The 26232-nt window shown below is 45.7% G+C and overlaps 1 protein-coding gene across 2 annotated transcripts in view; it reads left to right on the forward strand.

The window, feature by feature from the left end:
- RUNX2 (RUNX family transcription factor 2) overlaps nucleotides 1–26232 on the forward strand; it is a 141400-nt gene that overhangs the window by 34587 nt on the left and 80581 nt on the right. For both annotated transcript variants that reach the window (XM_015859908.2, XM_015859907.2), the window contains 2 exons: nucleotides 14747–14920; nucleotides 23939–24100. In XM_015859908.2, the coding sequence (XP_015715394.1) occupies nucleotides 14747–14920; nucleotides 23939–24100 (336 nt within the window). The remainder of the gene's footprint in view (nucleotides 1–14746; nucleotides 14921–23938; nucleotides 24101–26232) is intronic.

Raw genomic sequence — 26232 nt, forward strand, 5'->3', positions numbered from 1 at the left:
CTGAAGCACGTGCTGAAATTTCAGACTGTATTTAAATTTCCTCGTACTTAAGGCGCTGTGCACGTTGGTAATGAGGTCCTGTGCTACTTCAGGGTCAGATGTGGGAGGCAGAATAACTGTGTAGGGAGGTTCAGCAATGGGAGAAGTTTCCCTGCATGAAGGTACGGTTACTCCGCGTTGATGCTTTGCTGCTGTGTGCTCAGGGGGCTTCACAATCAGTTTTGGTGTCTGCCAACCAAGGGGAATTAAAGCAGCAGTCAGAAGCGAGCCTTATGCACTGTGACAGGTGCTAATCTTCCAGGAAATTCATGCTACATCCCACCCATAAAGGGAATTTTTATATAAAAATGGTTTAATGTCTCGTTAGAGGTGTCAGCAAGCATGTGAGGACCACACAGCTTGGGTTCCACTGCGAGTAATGGAGTGAAATTGTCTGCATAATTATTTTAGTTGGATTGAGAATCTGCAGTACTCTCTTGCTTCAGGAAATCAACCTCTGCTAAAACCATATGGCGGTATTCTCCGTAGAGATGTGATTACAGGGCCACTTCTCTTTCAGATCTCCAGGCAGACCTAGAGAAACTTGTTATGTTTGTGCATAATTAATGATTTGTTTCCCTCGTGAGCAGACACAGAAATGTCGTTTTCAGCATGTGTGAGGATGCTGGTGTGTTTGTTTGCATACACACGTAAGCTTGTTTTTCAGTGTGCTGAACCAGTAATAAACGATGCTGCCTCTGAACAAAGTCAGAGATATAGAAGAAATCACAGAATCACAGAATGGCCTGTGTCGCAAAGGCCCACAGTGCTCATCCAGCTCCAACCCCCTGCTGTGTGCAGGGTCACCAACCAGCAGCCCAGGCTGCCCAGAGCCACATCCAGCCTGGCCTTGAATGCCTGCAGGGATGGGGCATCCACAGCCTCCTTGGGCAACCTGTGCCAGTGCGTCACCACCCTCTGGGGGAAAAACTTCCTCTAAGATCCAACCTGAACCTCCCCTGTCTCAGTTTCAAACCATTCCCCCTTGTCCTATCACTGCCCACCCTCACGAACAGCCATTCTCCCTCCTGTTTTACGCTCCCTTCAAGTACTGGATGTGCCATCATTCATATAAACCCAACCTGCACATCGAAGTAACTGCTTTAGCGTGAGTTATTTTAATGCCACATTTAAGATGACTTTAGGATTAGTCTGATTTGAAAGGGTAAGAGGTTGGATACAGCAGTCCTGCAGCTGTACGTGCATGGCAGAGCCTCACTGCTCGCACGCTGCCAGGAGGAGGCTTTGACTTGTTTTTCGTGTTGCTGTTTTTGTGAAAGCAGAGAAGGAGACATCCAGGCACTAAATATGAAGGTGTGAAAACCACAAAGTTTGGTGGAGCTGCAGTTCTGTCCGACGATGAGTGAGCATGCCTTGACTTTCACTTTAAATTCAGCAGCCACAATTCTCTTGTATCAGTTTTATACAAATGTACAACCATTTAGTTTAATCATAGAATCACAGAATGGTTGGGTTGGAAGGGACCTCAAGGATCACAAAGCTCCAATCGCCCACCACAGGCAGGGCCACTAACCTCCACAGTTAATACTGTGGAGGGAAAGTGCATTTAAGTTGAAGGAGGGAAGGTTTAGGTAGGATGTCTGGAGGAAGTTCTACACTGTAAGAGTGGGGAGGTGCTGGAACATCTGCCCAGAGAGGCTGTGGATGCCCCATCCCTGCAGGCATTCAAGGCCAGGCTGGATGTGGCTCTGGGCAGCCTGGGCTGCTGGTTGGTGACCCTGCACACAGAAGGTGGTTGGAGCTGGATGAGCACTGTGGGCCTTTGCATCCCAGGCCATTCTGTGATTCTATGAACCCTTTGTCAAGGGAGGAATATCTGGTATATGCACCCAAACTGGTCATTACAGGTCACAGCAGTGCTGGGGACACTGATAGCCAAAACCCTCTGCTACTGCCCAAAGGAGAACTGGCCCCTGGGTTCTGAGGGAAGCTGGTATGAAAAGAGATGGAATCATCCATTTCTCCTGGAGAAGTGTTAAAAACAGTTTTTTTCTTTGTCTCTGCGCTGAGTTTTCTGTAAACTTGTACCTAACAAAATGGTTTTCTTTGTTAAGTCTTTACTTTTTCACTGTTTGTGTTGAAGCTGAGAAAAGTTTTCCATCCCTCTTTCTGTTTTTGCCTTTTTACTTCATTTAAATTGGTTAAGACAGATGCGTTTTACTTGTAATAATAAAAAGAAAAAGGCAAGGCAACACACCCATAAGATATATCCAATTTCTTCAGCAGTACCAGCATTGCTTGTTCCAGTTTGGTTGGACAAAATGGGAACGGCGCTTTGTGTTTTATTTTCCATTATTCCTTGATGGAATTCAATCAAGCTTGGGCTTAAAGACAAGAAAATCCCTCCTGTGTATGTCATGGCCTTTACTAAACGGTGCCCATGGCTTAAACCCTTATTTTGTCAGTGGAAAACAAAGAGAAAGTAGTGCTAAAAGGCAGACTGCACAGCTTGCAGTTTGATATCAAAGGGGTCAGGTACCTAACTGTCCCCACTGCAGTGGAAACAGCTCTGCTATTCCTAAATTAGTCATATGACATTTAAAACAGAGCAAATATGAATATTCCAGGGGCCAGGCTCGCGCTGAAGATGGTGGCAAAACCTCAGCTCCTGGCCGTGGCTGAATGCTTGGGCTCCATACCATCCATGTCTCCAATTCCAGGTTCATAGATATATATTTTTTAATCCTGTGAATTAAATGGGATTTGCCACGCACAAAATATAACCCGAAGAAAGAGGCCTGCTTTAAATAGAACGAACTATTGAGGAGGTATTAATAGCATGGGGATGATGAGTATTTCCAGAATTTAAATACTTTTGTGTTATTTTTGTCTGTTTTAAGAGAATGGCGTAGAACAGCCCTGTCACTTTTGCATTGCAGAGATTTTTTCCACCGGTGCACTGTGGTGTGCATCCAGGCTTAATGACTCACCAGAATAATAATTAAAAAGGCAGAGATTATCTGCAGCACGTGCCAGTGATGATCCAGTAGTTCCAAGCTGGAGGCATGGAGGTGTAGGTAGGGCTGTGCGAGTGAGCTTGCATACATCTTTGAAAGCTATTAACCTCACAGCTGCCTGTATGAATGACTTGTGGTCTTTATAACTGGACATCGACAGCTTTGATTTCTTTGATTTTGCACTTATTTTTTCCTTTTTTTTTTTTTTTCTCTCACCCACAAAGTAATGCCCAAGTGCTCAGTGGTGAAACTGCTGGTGGCGATAAAAGCAGGGGGAAAGCAAAGGTGGTGAGCTATCACTTCTTTTCAGAAGCGGACCTAGGGGAGCTCAGAGCTCTAGGAACAAGGCAGAGCTTTCCACGTACAGAAGAGGAAATCCTCTGAGCATCCCTGGTGTATGGGAGGGAGAGACTCAGATTCAGAAATAAAAAACAAGTTGTGTTCAGACCAACCTTCTCTGCAGTATCTGAAGGAGCAGCTGCTTCATACCAAGCTGGATGCTGCTACAAGCAGTAAAGGGCTGTTTGGGGTTTCTAGAGCCTCGATTGCCCCCTTCCCTACAGCAGCCTGTCTCATGTCTGTGCAGCATTTCCAGGCTCTCCCTGGGTGTTATCAGTGCCTCCAGCAGCGCGGTGACTGGCATCGCCCACTGCTTGTGTTGGACACCCTCCAGCCGCAGGGTCACCCCACCACCTGCATTCCTCGGGATTTGTTACCTTCTGGTAGCTAAACTTGCAGGCAACTGGGGCAGGGGGTGAGATTTATTCTCCAGGACTCTGTTTTCTTATTGTTTTCAAGTTCGCAGGAGGCTCCCTGTTACTAAACAAACTTTACAACTGTAGGCTATAGGGTCAACCCCCTGCCTGAGCCCTTCAAAAAAGATGACATTCCTGGTGGCCAGGCACGGCCCATGAGCTGTTTTGTTCCCCTCCTTTCCTTCTTGCTTTCCCCGGGGCTTTTGCTCTGTATCACTGCTGGGCAGGATAAATCCTCCACTGTGGCTTAGGCACCGAATTAGCAGCCTGCAAAGCCTGGTGCTTACCGAGCCCATGTGCGTGTGCTTCCCCTTGGCCAGAGACTTGCTTTCAGGCTGGATATTAGGAAAGTGGGGCTAAAAGAAACCTCAGGTGACCTGGTCCGTTTTCTCCTGAGATGAAGTACTGTATACATTCAGATCAGCACTGACATCTGTCCAAGTTCTTAAATCCTCCAGTACCGTGCCTCCCACTGATTTACCAAGTCTGCTTTTGGGGCTTTTTCTTTCATACTTAGAAAGGAGGCTGCCAGTATCATACATTAATCTCCTAAATCTGCTCTGCCCCCAGTGAAGCCAGCTTTTTCGTGGTCTCTGCTCTGCTCACACATAGATCAATTGATTACCGTTCTTTTTAGAAAACATGTTACTCTTATCGTGTCCTTTCCTGCTCTTCTCTTTTCTAGACTAAACAAATGCATTTCCCTCAGCTTTTCCATGTAGGTCATGCTTACTCAATCTCTTATCGCTCCTGTTGCTCTTCTCTGGATTCTCTCTAATTTGCCTGTATCTTTCTTAGAGGGTGGTGTTGCAAACCGGATAAAGCAGTCCAGCCGATATCTCACCACTTCTGAGCAAGAGTCTAATAGTTACCTTCTACGTCTCCTGTGCAACACAACCATTAATCTTGCCCAGAACTGCATTTGCTTCATTTTTTTAAAAGACAGATTGCTATTATTGACTCAGGTTCAGCTACCAACTCACTGCTATCCACACATCATCCCCAGCAGTGTTGCTTCCTCTTGCTTCGTGGTGCTGCCTTTCAGCATTTCATTTCTTAACCCAAAGGGTGCTGGCGCTGCACTTGCGTTTCACTTGGTGCCATTGTACCAATGGTACAGCAGATGTCGTTTCTCCAGTTTGCTAAAGTCGTTTTGCTTTCTGAACACTTCCACCGAAGTCTGGAGAGCTCAAAAACCTGCTTTGTATTGCATCATCCAAATTATTAAAGAAAATAGTAATATGAATTGGCCAAAGACAAACCTTAATGCGTAACACCCTCCAATTAGATCTCATGGGATAGTTAGTGGGCAGCCTTACAGCACCGCTCCGTGCATCCCCTATTGAGGATCTATGAGACACTTTCTTTCCCTCTAAGCCATGAAAGCAGAGTTGGATCCACCCCAGCTTCCACCGGGGGCAGAAGTGCCCCTGCTGGCTGTTCCAGATGGAGGTGGAACATGACAAAGTGATAACAATTTGGAGTCACCCGCAGGACAGTCGGCACCATCCCCAAGGACACTGTTTGCTTTGTTAAACCTGGTGCTTCATGCATGTGCTGCTTCATGCTGTCCGACTGCCCAGAAAGCTCAGTGCCTTCTGCAACGTGAAAGTTACCCTAGTCAACCCATGTGTTATTATCATCTTTGGGCTATTTAAAACAAGCTGTCGAGTGTGTAGATAGTCACAGAGTCCTAGAATGGCCTGGGTTGAAAAGGACCACAATGATCGCCTAGTTTGAACCACCGTGCTATGTGAAGGGTCACCGACCACCAGACCAGGCTGCCCAGAGGCTGAGAGCAGTATATAATATTGCAATATCTAATATTGCTCTTGAAAGATAAGAGCAAAGAATGGTGCTAAGAATAAGTTTTACTGGGGAAACTTCTTTATACTTTTCAGATGAAAGAAAGGGAGACGTCCATCAAACTGTCATTACAAATTAGATGCCGCAGACCTAAGCTGAAGGAGCCGCCAGGAATCCATAAACCTTTTAGAAGATGTGTCTGTTTTTGACATTTAAAACAAAAAAAAGCCTTTATGGATTTCTGTGGAAGAGGCTGATGAGCCAACAGCTGCATTTCTCAGCTGTCAGATGGACTCCACTCAAACAAACTGATGCCCAGGTTTAGGACAGGTTAATTACTTTCTGTGCTGTGCCCAAGAGCAAATAATAGCTGGTCTGCGTTACTGGGTAGGAAAAGACATTCGAGGGTGCTTTGGTTTGGGGTTTTTTGTGTTGTTTGCTGCATCCTGGCTGCTGCCTCCATACAGCCTGAGTGTAGGTGCCCCTTGCAGAACAATAACTGGATGCTACTCGAAATACTTGGCACTGCAGGCAGGGGAGTGGAATGTAATGAGAACACTTCAGCAGGTCTGAGGGTGAGTAAACTCCAGCAGGGTAGGAATGAGAAGGTTGGGCTTTCGGTGCAGGTCTCTCCCTCACTTGGCATTCACAGACAATAAGAATACAAGGATTAACATAGTAGACTCCGTTTATTACACTTGGGTGGATAAAGCAATTATCTGTCTATCAAGGCTGTAGTAAATTGTGCAAGAGCATTAGCATGGGTGGATACGTGGATAAGTGCTACGCTGCCACAGAGGGTGCTGATACATGAGATAATCCTTCAAGTCTGACTTGTAAAGACTGTTTTCTTTTGGAGTTTATATCACATTACCCCTGTGAGAGCAGACTGAAACTGCATCTTTTTTTATTTTTAACCATGTTTTCAGGTTTCTTTAACCATCTGAGTTTTATTAGCAAGGTTATTTTAGAAGTATCCCCGTTTAATCAAGTTTAAACAATCTGCTCAAAGCCTTCTGCTGGGGTATAAACACAGTAGTCCTCTAATGCAGCAAAACAATCTGTTGAAAGATACAATGCAAACACACACACATCCATCCATTATTGCTTAACTGTTGTCTCTTCCATGCCTGAATTCCCATTCAAACTGCTCAGCCTGCAGTTTGGTTTTGGGGGCTGTAAAACAAAACCCCAAACAAAAGCCAGCAGTGCACCTTTACTGATGCCTACAGAGCGGAGGCTTGCGGGACAGCACAGCATCTCCAATCTGCTTTAATGGTTGTGTTCACATCGCCCCCATTTTGTTCTATTCAAGGAATCAGGTTTCGCAAGCAGTAAGAAAAGCAGCCCCTCTGCCAGCTGGAGGGAGGCCAGCTCCAGGAGCAGAAGTTGCTTTCTCTCCACCCCCTCCTTGCCCTCTTCATTTGCTACAGCAAGCAGGGGTTGGTGGGCTCTGCGTAGGGCAGCCGGCTTGGGGCAGGGGTCATGTCTGTATCGTCATCAAAGATATTGCTGGGTTATGATGAGGGAGATACAGTCGGTGTAAGGAGCTCTTGCCCTTTTGCAGTGTGGCCTTTATTCTCCCTTGTTCCCTCTTCTCCGAAAATAAGTGAAAAAGTGGGGAGGAGAAAGGGGAGAACATAACAGATAGCAGCATGCAAAGGGAATTAAGGCAGGGACTGAGACTTGCGTGACTGTTTATATGTGTTGCCTTTAATGTCTCTGAGTGGTGATGCCAGCAGTTCTTAGCTGGTTTCCTGGCACAAGCGCACACAGATTCATTTATGTTCTTCAGTGATGGCTGAAGGTGAAAGCAGAGCCTTGCTCCTGCCCGCCCCCTCCCAATGCACCTCTGTGCTGATGTTCATGCAGGATGCTGCTTGGCTGCATTGAGCAAGTTTCAAAATCCAAGTTAGAATTCCATAACTTGAGAAGAGAGAAAAAAGGAAAAGAGAAAGGCAGAGTGTTCCCATGACAAGGAGAGACTTTGCTGTTTTGTTTAGTGGGTTGTGGAGCCAGTCTGTGTCACAGCAGAGCATTGGGGTGAGCTGAGATGCTGGGAAGGACCAGAGCTGCAGCTATCCTACTCCATCCCCTTCCTGCTTTGCTTCTTGTCCTCAGAGTGCCCATCCACTTTCATTCATAAAGTGTTCCAGTTTTGCTCTGTTCACACATCTTCCCCGTGCTGGCTTGTCCCCGCCACATGTCCCTTCTACGTGCAGGAGCAGCCTGGGGCTCCCGGAGCTCTGCTCCCACCTCCCTGCATGGAGGAATTTTGGGACCAAGAGGCTGCTCTGCAGCTGTTGCAATTTGCTGAAAAACCCTGACCTCCGGGCCTGGCTTTCAGCTGTGTGCACGCTCCACAGACCCCAGCTGATGTTTAAAAAGCTCTGATAGCACTTTATATTCTCAGAGGCTTTGAGAGGGGAGAATTAGAATGATTCCCATGGGCACTCAGGGACACGATTTATGTACCCGTGGGATGATTTCCCCTCACCTTTCCTGCCCCTTCCTCTGTTAAACCTGCTGGAAGCTCTTAATTCATTCCAGGCTCAGAGCGCAGCCTGCAAGACGAGCTTTAGCTCCCAGCAAGACAATGGGGAGATCACCATAGACACCAGAGGTGCTCCCAAGGCTTGAACTCCGCATGGAAAACATCGAAGTTCAAACCTACCCCTGCCTCAGTCCATCCTGGGTTTGAACCGCAGCTCCTGGAAGGCTGCAATGTAATTGATTCCCCTGGGTGCTGGAGCTGGCCCTGTTGGAGCAGCACCAGCAAGCTGCAGGCCTTTGGGAGGGCAGCACTCAGCAGCGAGAAGTTCAGTGGGGTTTCAGCAACGGGATGCATCTTATTTATTGTGTAGGAACTGAGCCATCCACAGCGTGTCTTCTTTTTCATACCTTATTTTCACTTCTCTGCAGTTGTTTCAGGCGCAATTCTTACCTGTTTGGGGTAGAAAATCTGCCATTTCTTCAGAACAAGATGAGATAGTGTCTTGTTTTGTGCCCACGTCTGCGTGACTCCCAGAGCCCTATTAGTGTCAACAGGAGAATAAGCTCTCCAGTCTAATGCAAACTGGTGCCCTCAGCTATTCAAAAACAAACATCTTTTTTTTTTCCCCTTCCACTGAGCAAATTAAATGCAGTTATTTCACCCATGTAGCTCCTTTCTGTAGGAATTATAAGAACCTTTCCAATGCACAGCCTATGGCCTAATTATGTAATTATGTCTCTTGGGTAGATTATATTTTTCTTCTCATAATTGTGTCTTTACCCAAGAGACTGGAAGGGTTCCAGGCTTTTCCCTTTCATGGGTAAAAGCTGTTTGTCTCTCTTGCGTTTTGTTTTTCTTTCTCCTGAACTTTGGGTTGCGAGTGTTTGGTCTGAGTGGGCAAAGGGAAGCCAGCCTGGGGATGCTGTCACAAGAGTGACAGACATTCCTACTTGTGAAGGGCAAATGTGTGTCTTCTGGTTTTTTGCTCATTGATGGCTCTCTTACCACGAGAGCATGGATTAAGGCTGCTTTGGAGTGATATCTTGCTGAAATGTGTAAGAGAATAGCGAATGTATTTGATTTGTGCCGAACATGCGACATTATTCTGTCCATACACAACAGCTAGTAAAAGCATGGGGCTCAGGTCCAAACTCCTTTGCCATGGACAAGTGAGACCTCAGCCTTACGAGCCTGGAGCTGAGTTCCAACCAGTGTCATCCAGGTTGATCCATAGGACCCAGTGGGATGAAAGGCAGGAAAGTGTACAAAGAGAATTTAAGGAGAAGCTGTGATAAAATTCAGAGGACTTGTGGTGTGAAATTGGCTTCTACAGCATGTACACAGAAATGTGTCACTAGGGTATTAGCACTAAAAGATGGAGCATCTCTAAGACTTATCTATTAATGAAGTCAGAGGAAAAATGCACCTGTTCTTCAATGTGTAAAGTTCGGTACTTCTGGTGAACAACGGGAATAATCCAGACTTGGGCTCTTGGGCTCAGGTGAGCTTCTTCTGAAGTAAGAGAAAGCTTGGGCTGTATAGGCTGTAATTTCAGCTCATAATATCGGTGGTTCTTCTTTTTACCACCCCTTAGCCTGAAGACAAGTCCATTTTCCACTGCAGTTTCCTTCTTTTTCAGTCTCAAACCCAACACAGAGCCACTGCTGTTACTGGCTCCATTACCAGCCTCTGCACTAGGAAGGGTTTTTATTCCAGTTGCCCTTGCAAAGCTGTGGACCTCCATGAAATGACACCTCTAACATGGAGAGGGTCCACAGAAGGCCACAAAGATCTCAGAGGGCTGCAGCACCTCCCCTACAAAGACAGGCTGAGGGAGCTGGGCTTGTTCAGCATGGAGAAGAGAAGGCTGCGGGGTGACCTCAGTGCAGCCTGCCAGGACCTGAAGGGAACCTACAGACAGGAGGGGAGTCAGCTCTGTGAAAGGGCAGATACCAGCAGGACAAGGGGAAATGGTTTGAAGCTGAAGAAGGGAAGATTTAGGTTGGATGTCAGGGGGAAGTTCTTTACTATGAGAGTGGTGAGGTGCTGGAACAGCTGCCCAGAGAGGCTGTGGATGCCCCGTCCATCCCTGGAGGTGTTCAAGGCCAGGTTGGATGGGGCCCTGGGCAGCCTGGGCAGGTATTAAATGTGGAGGCTGGTGGCCCTGCCTGCATCAGAGGGTTTGGAGCTTCACGATGTGTGAAGTCCCTTCCAACCCAAACCATTCACTGGTTCTATGAAAATTCCCCTGGCTCCTCCTGCTGCTGAGCATGTTCACAACATGGAGCAAACGCCAGCATTGGTGCTGTTTCACATCTGACCATTGCCCTGTGCTCTGCTGGGGTTACCCCAGCACACGTAGCTCAGCAAGGACAGCCCAGCTTCTTGTTTTCATGACTGTTCTGCATTCCCTTGGCTTTTTCATGGAGACACCTGACTGCCATGAAGCATCTTGTTGCAGTGACAGAAGTGAAAAAGGCAGAAAGGAACGGGTGATGACTGAAAATAGCTAACCCACTTGTGAGCGATAAAAACATCTGCTGACAATCTGGTAACCAGATCTCCTCAGTACCAGCAGAAAAAAAAAAAGAGAGAGAAACACAACAAAAAACCAAAAAGGTGGGCGGTGTACATGGTACAAAGAAAGGGAGTCCCTGAGTGTCAGCATCTGGCTGGGCCACGTGTAGCACGATCTAATTAGTTTTCAGTTCCACACACACACAACTGAAAGATAAAAAGGCACAGCCCTCCTTCCCGAGGAGGTAAAAATCTTCAAGCGTCAACACCACGTTTCCATCCTGCAAGTCAGCCTCTTCCACAGCCCCACTTACATCTTGACTTCTGCGGCGATGCGGCGGGGGCTGAGTGATGAGGGATGCGCTCCCATCCCCTTCCAGCTCCCGCTCCCATCCGCCTCGAGGTTGCGTGTCTTTGATCCCGAGACGTTCCTTCCTTGCATTTAAACTGAAATGATTAATCTGGAGATGAAGGCTTCTTACATCTCCCGCCACAGCTGGGATGTGGTGACCGGATGGCAGCTCCTAGGTGCTGTCTCGGCATGTTGGGGCTGTGTGGCCTGGTGAGGTGAGGCTTCCTGCAGCTCGTCCCCTTGGTAAGCCCAAGACTTACCCCATGAAATGGGTAAGACCCCATGAAATCTTACTTGTAACAGAGCAACCAGGCCTCAGCATAGTGTTGCTGGCAGCACCATCCCAGGCGCTGAGTGCTGGCACTGGGAAGGCATGGCATTATTTTCTCCTACCCCCTCCATAGCCTCGTATTGCTTTTTAATGTAATCACTGCCGTGGCAGATCACAGATTCTCACTGAGCTATCTACACTTACTACCCTAATCTTTTTCCCTGAAATAAAATGATGCCTCATGACTGTGACCAAGGAATACAGCTTTTCTTAGCACGCTTCCCTGGGATCAGGAATTTCTCTGTCAACGGACACATATATCAATGGGAGATGAAAAGCAGCCTGTGGAATGAGTTTTAAACATGTATCACATATTTCACTGCTGCTGCTGATGTGCTACTCAGAAGGCCTGTTAGAGCCCATGCCTCATGGCTGCTCTGTACTTAATAAGATTGCTTTATATTTTTTCTTGCACAAGAATCAGGGCAAGAAGGCTGTTTAAGTTGCTGCTTCTTTGCAGACGCCTTCTTAGTATGAAACTTTTTGTTGAGTTTCTTGCTTTCCATGTGGGCATGTCTTAGCTGCTGTTAGAGAACAGGAGCCCATAATGTGCAGAACTGCAATGCAGTCTCACCTCACTGGGATGCTGTGCTGAGTATTCTCTGATAATTCATTATAATAATGCAGAGTTAAATACAGTCTGTTCTAGAAAAGCTATGGGCAACCAGAGCATGACAGAAACAAAGCGAAGGGTTGTTGGGCACACGGTGGTACAGGAGAGATGCCCAACATATTGAGCGTTCATTGAGTGAGCAGAAGGCAATCAAAATAGATTGTGCATTGGTTTGTTAGAAAAGCACTGTATGGTCCTTTAGCCAAAACCATCCCACATAAACACGGAGCAGAATTGTTCCATCAAAATAGATTTCACTTTGGGAATAGATTCATTCCCAGGTGAAGACAGCCCCGATGTGTGAGCTCAGAGTTAGGCTAGGGGGATATCTTACTTTGAGCCTTCTTGGTCGTGCTGAAACATAATGAGGAATGAACAGAAAAGGAGAGGGGCAATGGATTCCTTGAGAAAACCAGACTGGTCAATGTGACTGACATACGCAAAAACAGAAACAGAAAAAAATGTGGGGAAAAAAGTATAAAAGAATGAGAGATCCCAAGAGAATACTGACCATGTGTGTATATCTGTGCGAAAGTTATTTCTTTAGATTAGCAGCACCCAGCTTATACAAGTTCCAATTTACATAGATGGGAGAGATAGTGCTAATGACTGCCAGGTGAGATGTTATCCTATTAATGAGGCTGCCATTACAGAGCTGTTACAAGCCCACCAAAAATCGTTCCCCGTTTGAAGTGATTGATACCTCATAGAGAGGAGTCACCGATGCCAGCAGATTGTTCTGCATTACTCTGCCATACAGCAGCTCCTTCTCTTTAATGGGAAAGCCCACGCCTACCCCATGTTTTTATACTGAGTCATCACGGGGGAGAAAAATCACACTTCAAAGCACAGAATAATGGGTCAACTAATTAATTTTTTTAATTGCTAGAGAAGTTTCTCTGAAATTAATTTCCATCTAGCTATTTTTTCTCATCTTCCAACCTCAGTCCTTCAGTTTTCACAGAATGGCAGAATCTCAGAATGGTTGATGACCTTCTGGGTCCAGCAGGTCCAACCTCTGCTCAAGCAGGGACACCCAGAGCAGCGTGTCCAGGGCCACGTCCAGGCAGCTGCTGGACATCTCCATGTCTGTGATACAAGGTTTTCCACAATCTATGTAGAACCCCGATTTCTCCAAATTTAGTTAGCTGCCCATTATAGAGGAAGCTTTGCCTTCAGCCACATCTGGACACTGTGGTCCCAGTTGGAAGATGTGAACCCATGTATTTCAGTGCTACGGTGACAGACACCATTAAATTAGCTTTTATAAAGAGAGACAAACTGATACATTTCAAGACTCAGTGGCCTCATTTATACTGTTAAAACAAATTAAACAGTACCAGAATTGGTTCTCTGGCCCTAAGTCTGATGTGGGCAGTATGACCGTGTCTGCAAAGCTGAACTCTCACGGCCTCCAAGCAGAGGGCTGTATTTTCACTGCTGAAGGAGAATGCAATGTACCATAAACCTCTGGGCATCACCTGGAGGAGTTTGAGCTGATCCCAGCCCAAACCACACCAGAGACCTTTCCTGATGTTAAAATCATAAAGATATCCAACCCAGGTATTGCCTGTGACATTACCCTGGTGCTGCTTACAGGGACGGGGGCAACGGTGTGTCTGGGTTGCAGTGAGGGGATCTGAGCTCCCATTTCATCTCTGCCAGATGCTTTTCGTGTGACCTTAGTTACTAACTTTGGGTGAGATTAATTCCATGCGATGTTGACTAATTGTGAGAGTGCCTAATTAAACTAGTCATGTGGGCTCCCTCTCTGATCAGAGAAGGAAGAGAAAGCAAATTCAGAAGGTGAATCATCCCATTTTAAGACTGGTGTCAGAGACAAATGAGATGAATTGCCCTCTGGAAGTAGCTATTTCTTTCCATTAACTGTAGAGGAAGTCTACATTAGAAGAGTTTAGACTAGATGCCTGATTTATGAATGGCTGAAGTTAAGTAAAATTAGTACTGACCTTAATCTCGCTGCATGCCTGTTTTTCCATATGTTAAATGACAGAAGTAACACCTTCTGTGCCTCATTCAAAGGCTTCATTGGCTGAGGAGCGTTTGTTGCTACTTTCAAAAGAAATTAAACTTAGGAGCAAAAATACAACAATCAGAGAAATAAAACCTTTCCTCTTGAAACATCTGAATGATGATATGAAGAGTACCAAGGTGCCACTTGGTGCATCCTGTTGCTTTGGGCATTGTTCCCCTCTGCATTTCAACAACCAAGCACTCATGGAAGGCTTTTCCCAAGGCAGCCCTTGTGGCACAGGGCAGAAGTACAAGCATGGAGGAAGGCTGAACACATAATGGCAGTGTAGGACCCAGTCTTGGCCAGAAGCTTCTCAAATGAGAGTGACTATTTACTTTATGGAAAAGCTCTCAAGTTATGAAGGAATGTTCTTAGCAAAAATCCACAGCGCATAGTCCAGACATGGAATAGTTATCCCTCTCGATGACTTGTACATATAAAGTTTACTTTTGGAGAAAAAGCTTTGCCCCTTTAACTGTCCAGAGTAGGTAAAGCAGGAAAAGAGGGGAAAAAAAAAAAACATGAAGACCTTGTGTGGTGTCCATAAGGGCTTATTTTGATCCAAATTACTGCATTACATATCAATATGGGCTGGTTAAGGCTTTTGCCAGCACAGCCACATCCAAAACACCAGAAAGCCAATTCCCCACCAATGTCACTTTGTTACTGGGAGTAGTGGTGGTACCTACATAGTCCATTAATCTGATAATAGGTCCTCAGAGACCTCTCTTTTTTTTTTCTTTTCTTTTTTTTTTTTTTTTTTTTTGTATGTTAAAGTACTAAATCTTGTTATTAACGCTTTTATTTTATGATTTGCTGTTTCCAGGGCACAGACAGAAGCTTGATGACTCTAAACCTAGTTTGTTCCCTGAACGCCTCAGTGATTTAGGGCGCATTCCTCATCCCAGTATGAGAGTAGGGGTCCCGACCCAGAGCCCACGGCCCTCTCTGAACTCTGCACCAAGTCCTTTTAATCCACAAGGACAGAGTCAGATTACAGGTAAGAGACAGAACCATAGGTTTGACTTGCTCAGGCAACGGTAGTAATTGCTTATGGATGTTTGTGTCTCAGCTATAGACGTAGAGGCTATTACAGAGGGAGAGATGTGTTCCAGGCTAAGCTAGGTGGGAAGTGTTTTCTTCTGTAGCATTTGAAGCTGAAAATGTCTTTCTTTTCTTAAAATGTCTTTTTGCCATAGGTCCAAAACAGTCAATCTGGGTAAACTGAATAGGAATCTGGTGAAATCTTACCTGCCATGTTGCTATGCCTTCACCTCCAGTCTGTAATAGTACCTGTTAGTGCATATTAGAATAGATATTTTTATTCAGCCTTTGTATTTTGCGCTGGTGTTGAGAGAAGCACCCAGAATTCAATGGTCTTCCTGTCGGAACAATAACACGATCTTCTCATGTGGCAGTTCCCTTCCAGCACCAGTGCTGACCAATGTTACAATAAACAGGCTGCGTTACGGAGAAATCTCCAAAGATTGCTTATGAGGGTTGTATGCAACATTTATGATTGCATGCTGAGAGACAGATTTCAGTGTGCTGAGAGAAATTGGGAAATAGCACGTGTCACAGATTGTAAGCCTGAAATCAGATGTTTAACTGCAGCTGTGCCAGAAGTTTGCAACAAAACTGTAAAAACTACCAAAAAAAACCACCCCAATTTTGTTAGCTTTTCTAAATGTAGAGCTGGTTGTATTGTTCAAGAGTTTCTAAGCAGCCTCTGCCCAATTACGGTCATCGCTACGCTCAAAACTTCTACTGATGTATTTGCTTCTCTCTGGGATACAGAGAGGTGATGCCACTGTCCAGTCCACTTGCTTGAACTGTTGGACAACTCAACTCAACTTAGATGCGAGTTTGTCAGCGAAACTCTCAACTCAATTTACTAGGCGGCCTTAAAACTCAGTTTTACTGTTACAGTTGTGTCTACACCAGGAGCCCTTTGCCAATGTAATACACCGGTATTCCTGTACTGGTAAAGCACTCCTGGTGTAGACGTAGTCTTTGAGTCAACCTAGGAAGATTTCTGGTTTCGTGTTTCAAGTGGTTTTGACATGATACCAGCTGAAACTTAGTGGTTTTAACAAAGTGTTGTGGCTTTCTTCTTCTTTCTTTTTCTTCTTTTTTTAAGTTCAGCTGGTCTATTAATTTGCAGGGCGGAAGAGAAGTAAATGGGTTAATTTGAACCCAAAGCACTCAGCGAATTGGAACAAAAAGAAAGATGGTTCTCATGAGCTGTGGCAAATCTCTCCCCGTTCGTGAAGTCCAGCTTTAACTAGACTTCTATAACATCTGTGATATATTAAACATGTTGCTATCACTCATTACATGGTACCTGATGCCCACCACCTTTCCAGAGCAGTCTTTTTGGCAAGGCTTAGTAGGACATGTGAAGTCAGGACTCTTGTACTTATCATTTTCTGGGTACGAACTACCAAATGAAGCCCAGTATTTCTTCTCATGTAACCACTCTCTTCTGTTTGACAGTGTTTGAAGACATGACAGTTACCCCCAAAAAACTGGGCAAAATCTGGGTCTAAAATCAGTTTCTCTCTTGTGCCTCCATAGTTTACCTATTGTGGAACACTGCATCTAGGAACAAAAGGGGGGGAAATTCTTCCTGACCCCATCTGGTGATCAGCTTATGCCCTGAAGCACAAGAACTGAGATCCCTTGTAATTTTCTTCCTCTCTAAGTGTAACCTCATATGCTGTTCTCATTCACATAAATGCCTCCTGTAGAAAATGTTCTGCTGGCTTTGATTAATAGAGTACTTCTCTGCCTCGTTATGAATCAGCAGCAGCATTTACAGCTCCTGGAGGTGACAACTTCAGATGAGGTTTAAATAAGCCTGGCTGCAGACAGAGCTATATGCTGTTCCCTATCTGCGCTGCAGCTTGAAGAGATCAAAGCCCATTCCAGCTGAGGCTTCATCCAGAGAGGGAAGTGCTGCTGGTGAGGCAGAGGGAATGAGCTGAACCCAGAAAGGCAGGCTGACTTCCCCATCTATTATTGATTATATGCTTTTCTTGCCAGATAAACCCAGAGTCATGGGGTACTTTAGAATCCCAAAGGGATTCCATAAAGCAATGAGGATGCTGATACGTATTCAAATTTCTAGTGAATACGGGGCTGTAGTGTGGTCCAATACAGTGCCATGTTGTTCCCCACTCATCTCCTCCTTGATTTCCAGCAGCCAAGTACCCAGCTCACAAAGGCTACTCGTTAGCTTTCCATTTAATAAAGCAGTTCATCTGAGCGTGGTGCATCGGTGCAAGCCCTGTGAATTGCACTGGCTTCCCCACAAGGCTTTTCTTGTGCTCTTCAGGATGTTGATTGCAATCTGCAAAGCTCTGTGTGCTTTGATGTTCCACCAAAGCGCCGGGATGCTTCTGCGGACGGTCCCTCGTGGTTCTTCTGCGAGGAATGGGTGCCCCTTGCCACACAAGCTGTGCCAGTGGGAGACAAAGGGAATGCCTCAGAGCAGACACCTCTTTGATCAGGTGCTGGTTGCCCCTGGGAAACTGCAAAATGTATGGCTGCTGGGTGCGGGGATAGAGCTGGAGCTGCTGGCGCTGCCCTCCTCCCTCAGTTACCCACTGGATTCTTAATGTGGTCACTGGGCCGGTAGGGTCTGGGGATGCGTTGAAAGGAGTACAGATGCTCGTCTGAACCCAAGGATGTTTTTATTACCTTTTATTACCTTTCTTGGAATTAAGCAAGCATTCCTTTTAGATATACCTTTGTTTCTTAACCTCTTACCTAGTAATTTAGGGGAAATAATTAATTCCTTATAAATTTAACAGTAAATACTGCATTCCTATGACAAAATCCGTATTATGCCTAGTAAGCACATAAACTGGTTTTGTGTAGTTCCACTTGAGGTCTCGCATAGCTGTTGCATGATTAAACACAAATAATATTTAAAGCCTGACTGGCCCACACCTGAGCACGGAGGAACACTTTGGGGTCCACTCTTATATTTCTTCCCTCTGTCTGGGTGGTGTTTATTTGCCTCGAGTATCAGAGCACAGCCTCCACAAATCGCAGCGCAGTCCCAAACCCGCTGCAGCAGCACAAGGCACAGAGTTGCCCTTATTCAACATGGCATTTTAACTAGGAGCCTGCAAAAGCAACAGTGAAGGGTCATTAAAAAACAAATCGCCCAATAAGCAGATGCCTTTGCTGAGCCAGTGCAGATTCAATTTGAGCCCCGCTTGCTGCCTGTAAATCAGGGAAGCTGTCTGCTCACATTTGGATATTGGTATATTTGCTTTTTTTTTTTGCTTTCCTCTCTCCCTTAACGGCACTGGAACAACTTGCAGGCGGGTCGAGTTTCAGCCCCGCTCAGAGCCTGGCTGGTTGCAGCAGTGCTCCAGTATGAAACGAGCAAAAACATTGTTTCTCTAAACTGCAACCAGTGTGGATGAGCTCCTGTCAGAGCAGATCCAAGCAGGGCTATGAGTGGGGCTTACATCAGGTTTCCTGCTCCATCACTGTCATGGCACCATATGACCTATAGGCAATCTGTGACTTGCAGCACTGAGAGAGCAGCGCTCAAAAAGCGGGTCCTGTCATTTTATTTTATTTCCCCTTTTCCTGCTTTCCCCTCTCCCCCGTGCTTTGGTGATGCTGCATTTCCAGCCTTCATCATTTTACACTTTTTAAAGTTGTAGAAAGCGGGCTTAAGGAATCTGGAGGTGAAAGTTAGTGGGGGGATCCATCGCCACTATCAGGTGGAGCAGTGAGAACTGAGGCTGGTGGGAAGGCTGTGGGCAGAAAGCACCTTCAGCTCCTCGCATGGCACCTGCATACACCAGTCTGCAGCTGTGCAAATCAGCCTGCTGAATGCAGCAGGCACTGTATGTGACTGCTTGGAGAATACCAATTAGAAATAGCCCAAGTTATAGGTATACAGGAAGCACTGTGCCTTCAGTTCATGCGATAAAAGCTACAAGTCAGCATATGGGGTGGAGGAGCTGGGATTCCTTCAGTCACAAACCCCAGCGTGGCTGCAGTCTGCTGTGCTTTATGCAAATTGATTGCATCCTTGGGGCGACTGGCAAGCTGCCACTATGAGCCTCCATTGGGTCCGTGTCCCTCCTCATAGAGTATTCCTTTAACTTTTTTTTTTTTTCCTTTGCTATTTAGTTGTCCTACTGGCAAGACTTGTTCAGCTTAGTTTTTTGGAGTTTTTTGTGGTTTTTTTTTTCCTTTAGAATTGTTACTCTTAGGGACTGAGAGGAAAAATGGTTTCAAAGGTTCTTAAGGCCAAAATCTGGTCTCAATTACACTGGTGTCCATAAGGGTGTAACTTCACTGCATTCACTGATTGAACTGGGAAATCCAGATCAAGCCCTGGGCTTTCAAATGCTCAGAAGAAATAGAGGAGAGGGGGAGGTTGCATTTTGTTGTTGTTGTTTTGCTGGGGTTGGGTTTACAACAATAGCATGTTTACTCATGCAGAAAGTCATCTTGGTTTTGTTAAGATCATAACCAAAGATATTTGCTTTGGGTGTTTACCACAGATAGCTCCAGACAGCTTGTTTTTTAGTATCAGCAGTAGCACTAATGCAATGGGCAGCAGCCAGCACGGGAACCAACAACTGGATTTAAATAAGTGTTTTTGGAAGGTGTGTGCATGCATGTGATGTTTGGGCTTTATAGGCTGTGTGCTGTGAGCCCGTGGTCATGCTCTGAGTACCAGAGCTCAGCTTGAGAAATGGAAATCTGATCTTTTTCTATAGTAAATCTGTACGCTTCATAATGTGTGCTCTGGGCAGCCTGGTCTAGTAGGTGGCCACCCTGCACATAGCAGGGGGGTTGAATCTAGGTGATCATTATAGTCCTTTTCAACCCAAGCCATTAAATGATTCTGTGATTCTATGATATGATATGATATGATATGATATGATATGATATGATATGATATGATATAATCCAGCACCAAAGGAACAGATAGCTGCTCCAGCAGGACAACTTTCCAGCTTTCTCTTCTCTCTTTTGACACTCTTCCATTGAAAGAAGTGAACTGACATTGCTGGGTGATGAGTGGGAGAAGTGGGACACGAGGGAGGTTGCTCAGTGAAACTGACAGACAAATGCCTTTGCAAGACCACGTTTTCCTGCCTCACCTCACCTGGTGGTGCCATTGGGAAGGAGCTGTCACTGGGTTACTTTGGTCCTTACCCACTGACTTGTTTCTGCTCATCTGCACCCAGGTGACTTTGCATACGCATGGAAATGCCCTGTCCTTAACGAATATTGTGAAAGCCGCCCTTTTCTTCACACCCACACAGACTTAATGAGAATGTTTACAAAAGGAGGGCTGTTCTTAGGAATCGCTCCAAGATTTTCAAGTGCAAAGTCAAATTCAGAGCGGCCTTTTGCCTCTGTTGCTGCTGTTTAAGTCTGTGCCAGCCTGGCTGCAGGCCTCTGGCCCTGGGAGTTGGGTGGGCTTTCTCCCAAGCCATTCAGCGTACTTCTGTATTCACATTTTCCCTTGTTTTCTAGGGATTCCTCCAGGCAGAAATTCATGTTTGCTCTGCCTCAGAGCTCTGGGGTTTCTCATATATTTGGGGCCTTCAGCCATTAGAAAGATGCTGTGGCTGCCAGAGCGTGTGGTGCTTCATGTGACAGCCCAGAGCCTCTGGCTCTCACACACAGTGGGTGCCTGCCAGCCTGGCAACCATGGCCTTCCACTCTCTGCAAACAGAAGAGATGGTCTCCATCTGCATGAAGGCAAGGAAAATGTCTTGCAAACCCACTTGCACTGTCTGCCCCACTGGTGTGTGCTCAGTGGCCATGCCATCCCTTCAGCATTGGAGGAGGTGACCCTACTGTGGACATCATTCTGTTCCCTTCTGGCATCCACTTGGATTTGCCTTGTAAGGGGAAGTTCTGAAAGCAGGCACCTCTAAGGGGTGGGTTTTGTCTGTGTGGGGTGGAGTTTGGCTGTGTGGGGTGGGTGTTGGCTGCATTTTACTTTAGACACTTGGCAATACCACTGAGCAGTGACCGTGACCCTTTGGGCAAGCAGACCTTGTTTGAATTCTGCTCCTCACATGTCCAGACAGAGGCTGGTTTTAGGGCATTTACTCCAGGTTCTGGTAAAACTACTATCTTTGGTTTCCGCTTTCCCAGCAGGCCAAAGATAATCCTTGAAGCCCCAGGGCACATTCCCCACCTGGCCTCAGCCATGGCCTTGGCCCTGCCTCAGTGTGGAGATATCACATTGACCTCCAGCCTGGCCTGCTGCATCCTTTCTTCAGTCAGTGAGCTCTGATGCATCTTCTGTTCAATTTGGTTGAGGATTTTCCTCCAAATTATTACCTATTCTATGAGAAAACACAGTACGATTTTCCTGGAGCTGAGTTTCCTGCAGTCTAGCTTGAGAGAGGCTCAGATTCACATTTGAACATATGGGTTGAAAGCTTCTAGCCAAGAGAAGCACCTCATTTTGTGAATGAGATGCTCAAGGAACAAATAATCATTCTTCTACTTAAATTTAGGCAGAAAGTTCCACAGAAGATCTGTGTAAGGACAGCAGCAGTTGTGTCACAGCACAGTGTCTTCACTTCACAGCCTGTCCTCTTCCTCTAGAACACTTTGCAATTTAACATCTCACAGTTTGGGGCTCATGAAGAGATGAAATCAAATATAAATTATAACATGAATCTGCTTTTCAGCATTGGAATGAGCTAAGGGAGGTGTGTGTAAAAATTAAGCTTAATGTCTTGAGAATATCTGAAATGCTGTAGCATCAAGAGATGGTCCATCCAACCCCATATTCTGCCTCTGACACTGTAATATGAAATACCATTATAATGACTGCGTGAGTCCATTCATTTCTTGCTGTTGATCCTTCTTGTGTTCACAGAGGCATTTGTACTTGTTGAATTAAGGATGTTAGGTGGAAAGTCAAACCTACTTATGAGGTGTTGGGAGTGGTCAGAATCTTTTCATGCCACGATGGCTACACCAGAGAAGCGGCATCAGCCTCTACAAGGCAGCTCCTTTCCTGAAGTTTACATCATCTTAAACCAAATTCCTGCAAAAACATCTTCTGCTCTGATTTTGCTCAATTTTTACCTGCTCTGTAGTTTCCTTCCAGTACTGGGGCTGACCCTGCTTCGGATTCAGAAACATGGGTTGAAAAGCTCTTGGAGTTTGAAGTAGTGTAGGTCTGAGATTGTGCTCCTGACACATCATTAATTTTAAGATTGTTTTCCCAGCAAGCGCAGGCTTTCCGTTCCCAGTTGAAGATCATTTACCATTGACTGAATGGTGAATTATAGTAGTGGAATGAGGCAGAGAAATATGTCGATATCAGATATAACAACGAGCAGTCAGTCAAATTTGAACCTGCGCCAATCTATACAACCCTAGCCCTGAAATTGTTAAAACAAAGAAGTTCATTACATTTAATGATCAAGTGTCCTTCAGATTTCTGAGGAGTTTATATTAACCATTTACATTACTCAGCTCTAATATAAATGGCAAACTCGGGGAAAATCCTCTTAAAATTAAATTGGAACTTGGTTTTTTGGTTTTTTTTTTTAATCTATATAGTTATTTTGCTTCAAGGAAGTATCTGCTTTCCAGACATCTCTTCAAACAAATCATGTCTGAAAGCAAAAATAAACAAGGCATAGCTAAAACTACAAGCTTTTGCTGTGTGGAAGAGTAGGGAAAGGAGTTAAAAAAGAGGGGAAAAAAAGAGTTGAATTTCCTGACAAAGTGCCTTTGCTTATGCCATGTGGCTATCACATTTCTGTCTGCAAAGCAGTGCTGTAGGACAGTGCTCTGATGTAGCAGGTTCTCCAAACCGAGTGGACCTGGTGTGTTTCACTGAAGGTAGTGGAGAGAATTTGGATGGTTTCTGCGGACCAGTTTGGAGACAGTTATCTGTTTATCAGGCAGTGCCCAGAAAAAATTTGGGGGTTAAAAGCGCTTATCAGCATAAAGAAACAAAAATAGCTATGTCTGTTGAAGAATTTGGTGCTATCTTTATCACCATGTACTAAGTCAGAACAAACAGCTTCTGAATCCCAGCACTCCCTCTTTCTCACTTGGTGCAGTCCACCAGACCTTCAGCAAAAAATAAACAGTATTTATCCTTAAAATAATTTCCTTCATTGTGTGCTCTAACGAGTACATGTGAATGCATCATTAGCTCCTGCTAGTTATCCCAATCCATCTGACTTCATGTTGTTCTAATTGAGGTGACGGTAGGTAACTGGGCCAGCATCCAAGTGTGACATTTTTAGACAGATGCTAATAAGATTAATGACATTTTCCTTCTTGGAGAGCATTTTCAGCACTAAAACCACTTTTTTGTCATGTTTGAACTGGATAACAACTTGACAGGCATGCCAAGTGCTGACTTTAGAGTCTCCTTGCCTTTTACATGCACTTCCCAAGCTCAGCTGCAGCATCCCCTATGTCTCTTATTTACTGTCAGCTTATCTGTCCACATTGCCAAGGACTGGCAAGTCCCAGTTTAACACTGTCAGAGCTGGGTGATAGACAGCAGGAGCTTACAGAACAGCTGATTAATCTTCAGCTCTGCTCACTGTCCCATTCATTTGCCCCAAATATTTAGGAGGAAGTTTTTCCCCCAGAGGGTGGTGACGCACTGGCACAGGTTGCCCAAGGAGGCTGTGGATGCCCCATCCCTGCAGGCATTCAAGGCCAGGCTGGATGTGGCTCTGGGCAGCCTGGGCTGCTGGTTGGTGACCCTGCACACAGCAGGGGGTTGGAACTGGATAAGCACTGTGGGCCTTTATGACACAGGCAATTCTGTGATTCTTTGACTGTCACCAGGAGGGAAACTCACAGAGCAAGGCTTAAAGACATTGAGTCTGGAGGAGCAAGTTGTGTTTCCTTGTGTTCTCCTTCCTTGTGACACTGATGTGTGTATGTTCAGTAGCCCCATCTCTTTCAGTTAGACTTCTGGTGCCTTACAACTTCTCTTCCTTACCTTTTGATACCCTTTTCTTTTTTGCAGACCCCAGACAGGCGCAGTCATCCCCGCCATGGTCCTATGATCAGTCATACCCGTCCTACTTGAGCCAGATGACCTCGCCGTCCATTCACTCCACAACTCCCCTGTCCTCCACTCGAGGCACAGGACTTCCAGCCATCACCGACGTGCCCCGACGCCTCTCAGGTAGTGTCCACATTTCTCCTAAAACAATTACGCTGTCAGGTACAGAAGCTGCCTGAATGGCTGCAGACAATCCCTAGTAAGAAGAGCAAGGCTTGGCTGGTGATAATAGAGTTGCTTCCTGGTGGGTGGGGGTCAGAAAGAGCTGCTGCATTGCTCAGAGCATGAACGGTTTGAATGTCACTAGGTCCATTCCAGATCAGAATATTTTTTTTACTGTGAACCTGGTTCTGTGATCAAATTCTCTCTCTTCTGCTCCCTGCTCCCCCTTCCCCCCCCGGGAGGATGTTTTGCTTACATGTTGCAACATCACTGTGATATTCTTTATATTTTGGTGTTTTCATTTTGCGTGGTGTGTGATGTTAGATAGATGCCTTTTATTTCTTCAGTAGTGAAGGTGAAGGTTCATTCTGCCTTTTTAATCCAGTAGCTCAAGAAAGCCTGTTTCCTTAGTTAATGAGTACTTCAGATGCTTATCAGAAACTAGCTGAGTCACTTTAGGGTAAAGATTGGACAAATTGTGCCTTGGAATGATGTAGGAGAGAGGAAACTTGTTTAGGAACAGACAAGACAGCAGCTACAAACTGAGACTTTTTTTAATCAAACAAATGTACATTTACATACTGTGCAATTCACCTGTATGGTCTCAGCGATAAAAGCATCTGTGTGAAGTAATCTGATTGCCCCAAAGTAAGATAGAGCCCGTAATGGCACACAGTCACCATGTGTATCTTGCCAAGAATGAGGAACCTTAGGCGAGGGTGGCTCAGCGTAAAAGCTCCAACCTTGCAAGTGTGGAAATACGAGCAGTGTATGCCAAAAAGCACGTGTAACGTGAAGTCTTTATGATTCATTAATGAAAACTAAAGAATCAGCCTTATGACATTACTATTTTTTTGCATGTTTGCAAGATACTATTACAATCTTGGATGCTGCTGCCATACACCTGTTTGACTTGCAGCCAGGTGAATTTCTTGCTGTCGTGTTTCTCATTCACCATGCTCGTAGCACTGGTAATGCTGAGCACTGCACTGCACTGCAACCCTGACAAGCTGAACTCCAGCCAGCAGGCATGTAGGATTTGATTAGCTTCGACTCCTCGAGTTCTTTCATCTCAGAAGGGGGAAGCTTTGTTTCTCAAACAAATGGCTGCAAAGCCCTCTGCGGTCCCTAGCGTGCTCTGCCTCTTTGGAGATGCCAACCGCCTCCGTATGGGCCGAGGGGCGCAGGGTGTTGGGGCAGGTTCCTGTGGGCTCCCTGTGCAATGCGCTGACTTGGTGTAAAAAGCTAGATTGGCTTGATGCTGAGGAAATGCTTTGTTTGGCCAGAAACAGGTTCCCTTTGGAGTCTCCTGATGGTCTGTGTTGTTGAGTAGGTTATTTTTGCAATTGTGCCCTCAGCAACACCTCGGGGAGAGGCTCGGCTGGGAGCACAGCGGCTGTACCATGCACTTGCCCTGCAGCCCTTGCTTGTCTGGGTGCATTCAGACGTGAGCGCCTGGCATGTGGGTGCAAGCAGGATGGCTGAAGGCCTGGCTGTGTACATTATGTGGCCGTGTGCTGAACTCTTCCCTTGCACTCAGTAGTTGGTTGCCACCACTCTTCTTGCTTGTCATCTGATGGCTCAAACCAGCATCTCTGTAACGCTCCCACCCTGTCACAGCACAGGGATCTTGCTGCCAGGTAGATTTAGAATTGAGAAAGGTGGGCTTTCATCTTCTACGTAAGTGCTAGAGGTTGTTTGCAGTGTTTGCTGATGTTCAGAATCACAGAGCGACACTGCCGGGTGCAGGAGGAGACCCGACTCCCAAGCACCAAGGAAATATGTTGCAGCCCCTACTGGGAATGCTGCAGCTCTCCAGAGTTTCTGCCTCACACAGGGAGGCAGAATCTGGCCCCTTTTGTCTTTAAAGCAGAGAGAAAATGCAGATTTAAAGCTTTCTGTTACAGCAGCCAATTTATCTTTTGCACTTAGAGAGACAAACCACCGCTCAGTTACTTGACACGTCTTTCAGGAAGAGCAGAGCTTTGAAGAGGAGAAATGACGACTAAGAAACTCTTAGTCTTAATATTTTTATATTAGAAAATGTCAGGCATCTCCAGCGCATAAGGGAGAAATTAGCATTTTACAAGGCC

This window comes from Coturnix japonica, chromosome 3 (assembly GCF_001577835.2).
Source record: "Coturnix japonica isolate 7356 chromosome 3, Coturnix japonica 2.1, whole genome shotgun sequence".
Lineage (NCBI taxonomy): Eukaryota > Metazoa > Chordata > Aves > Galliformes > Phasianidae > Coturnix > Coturnix japonica.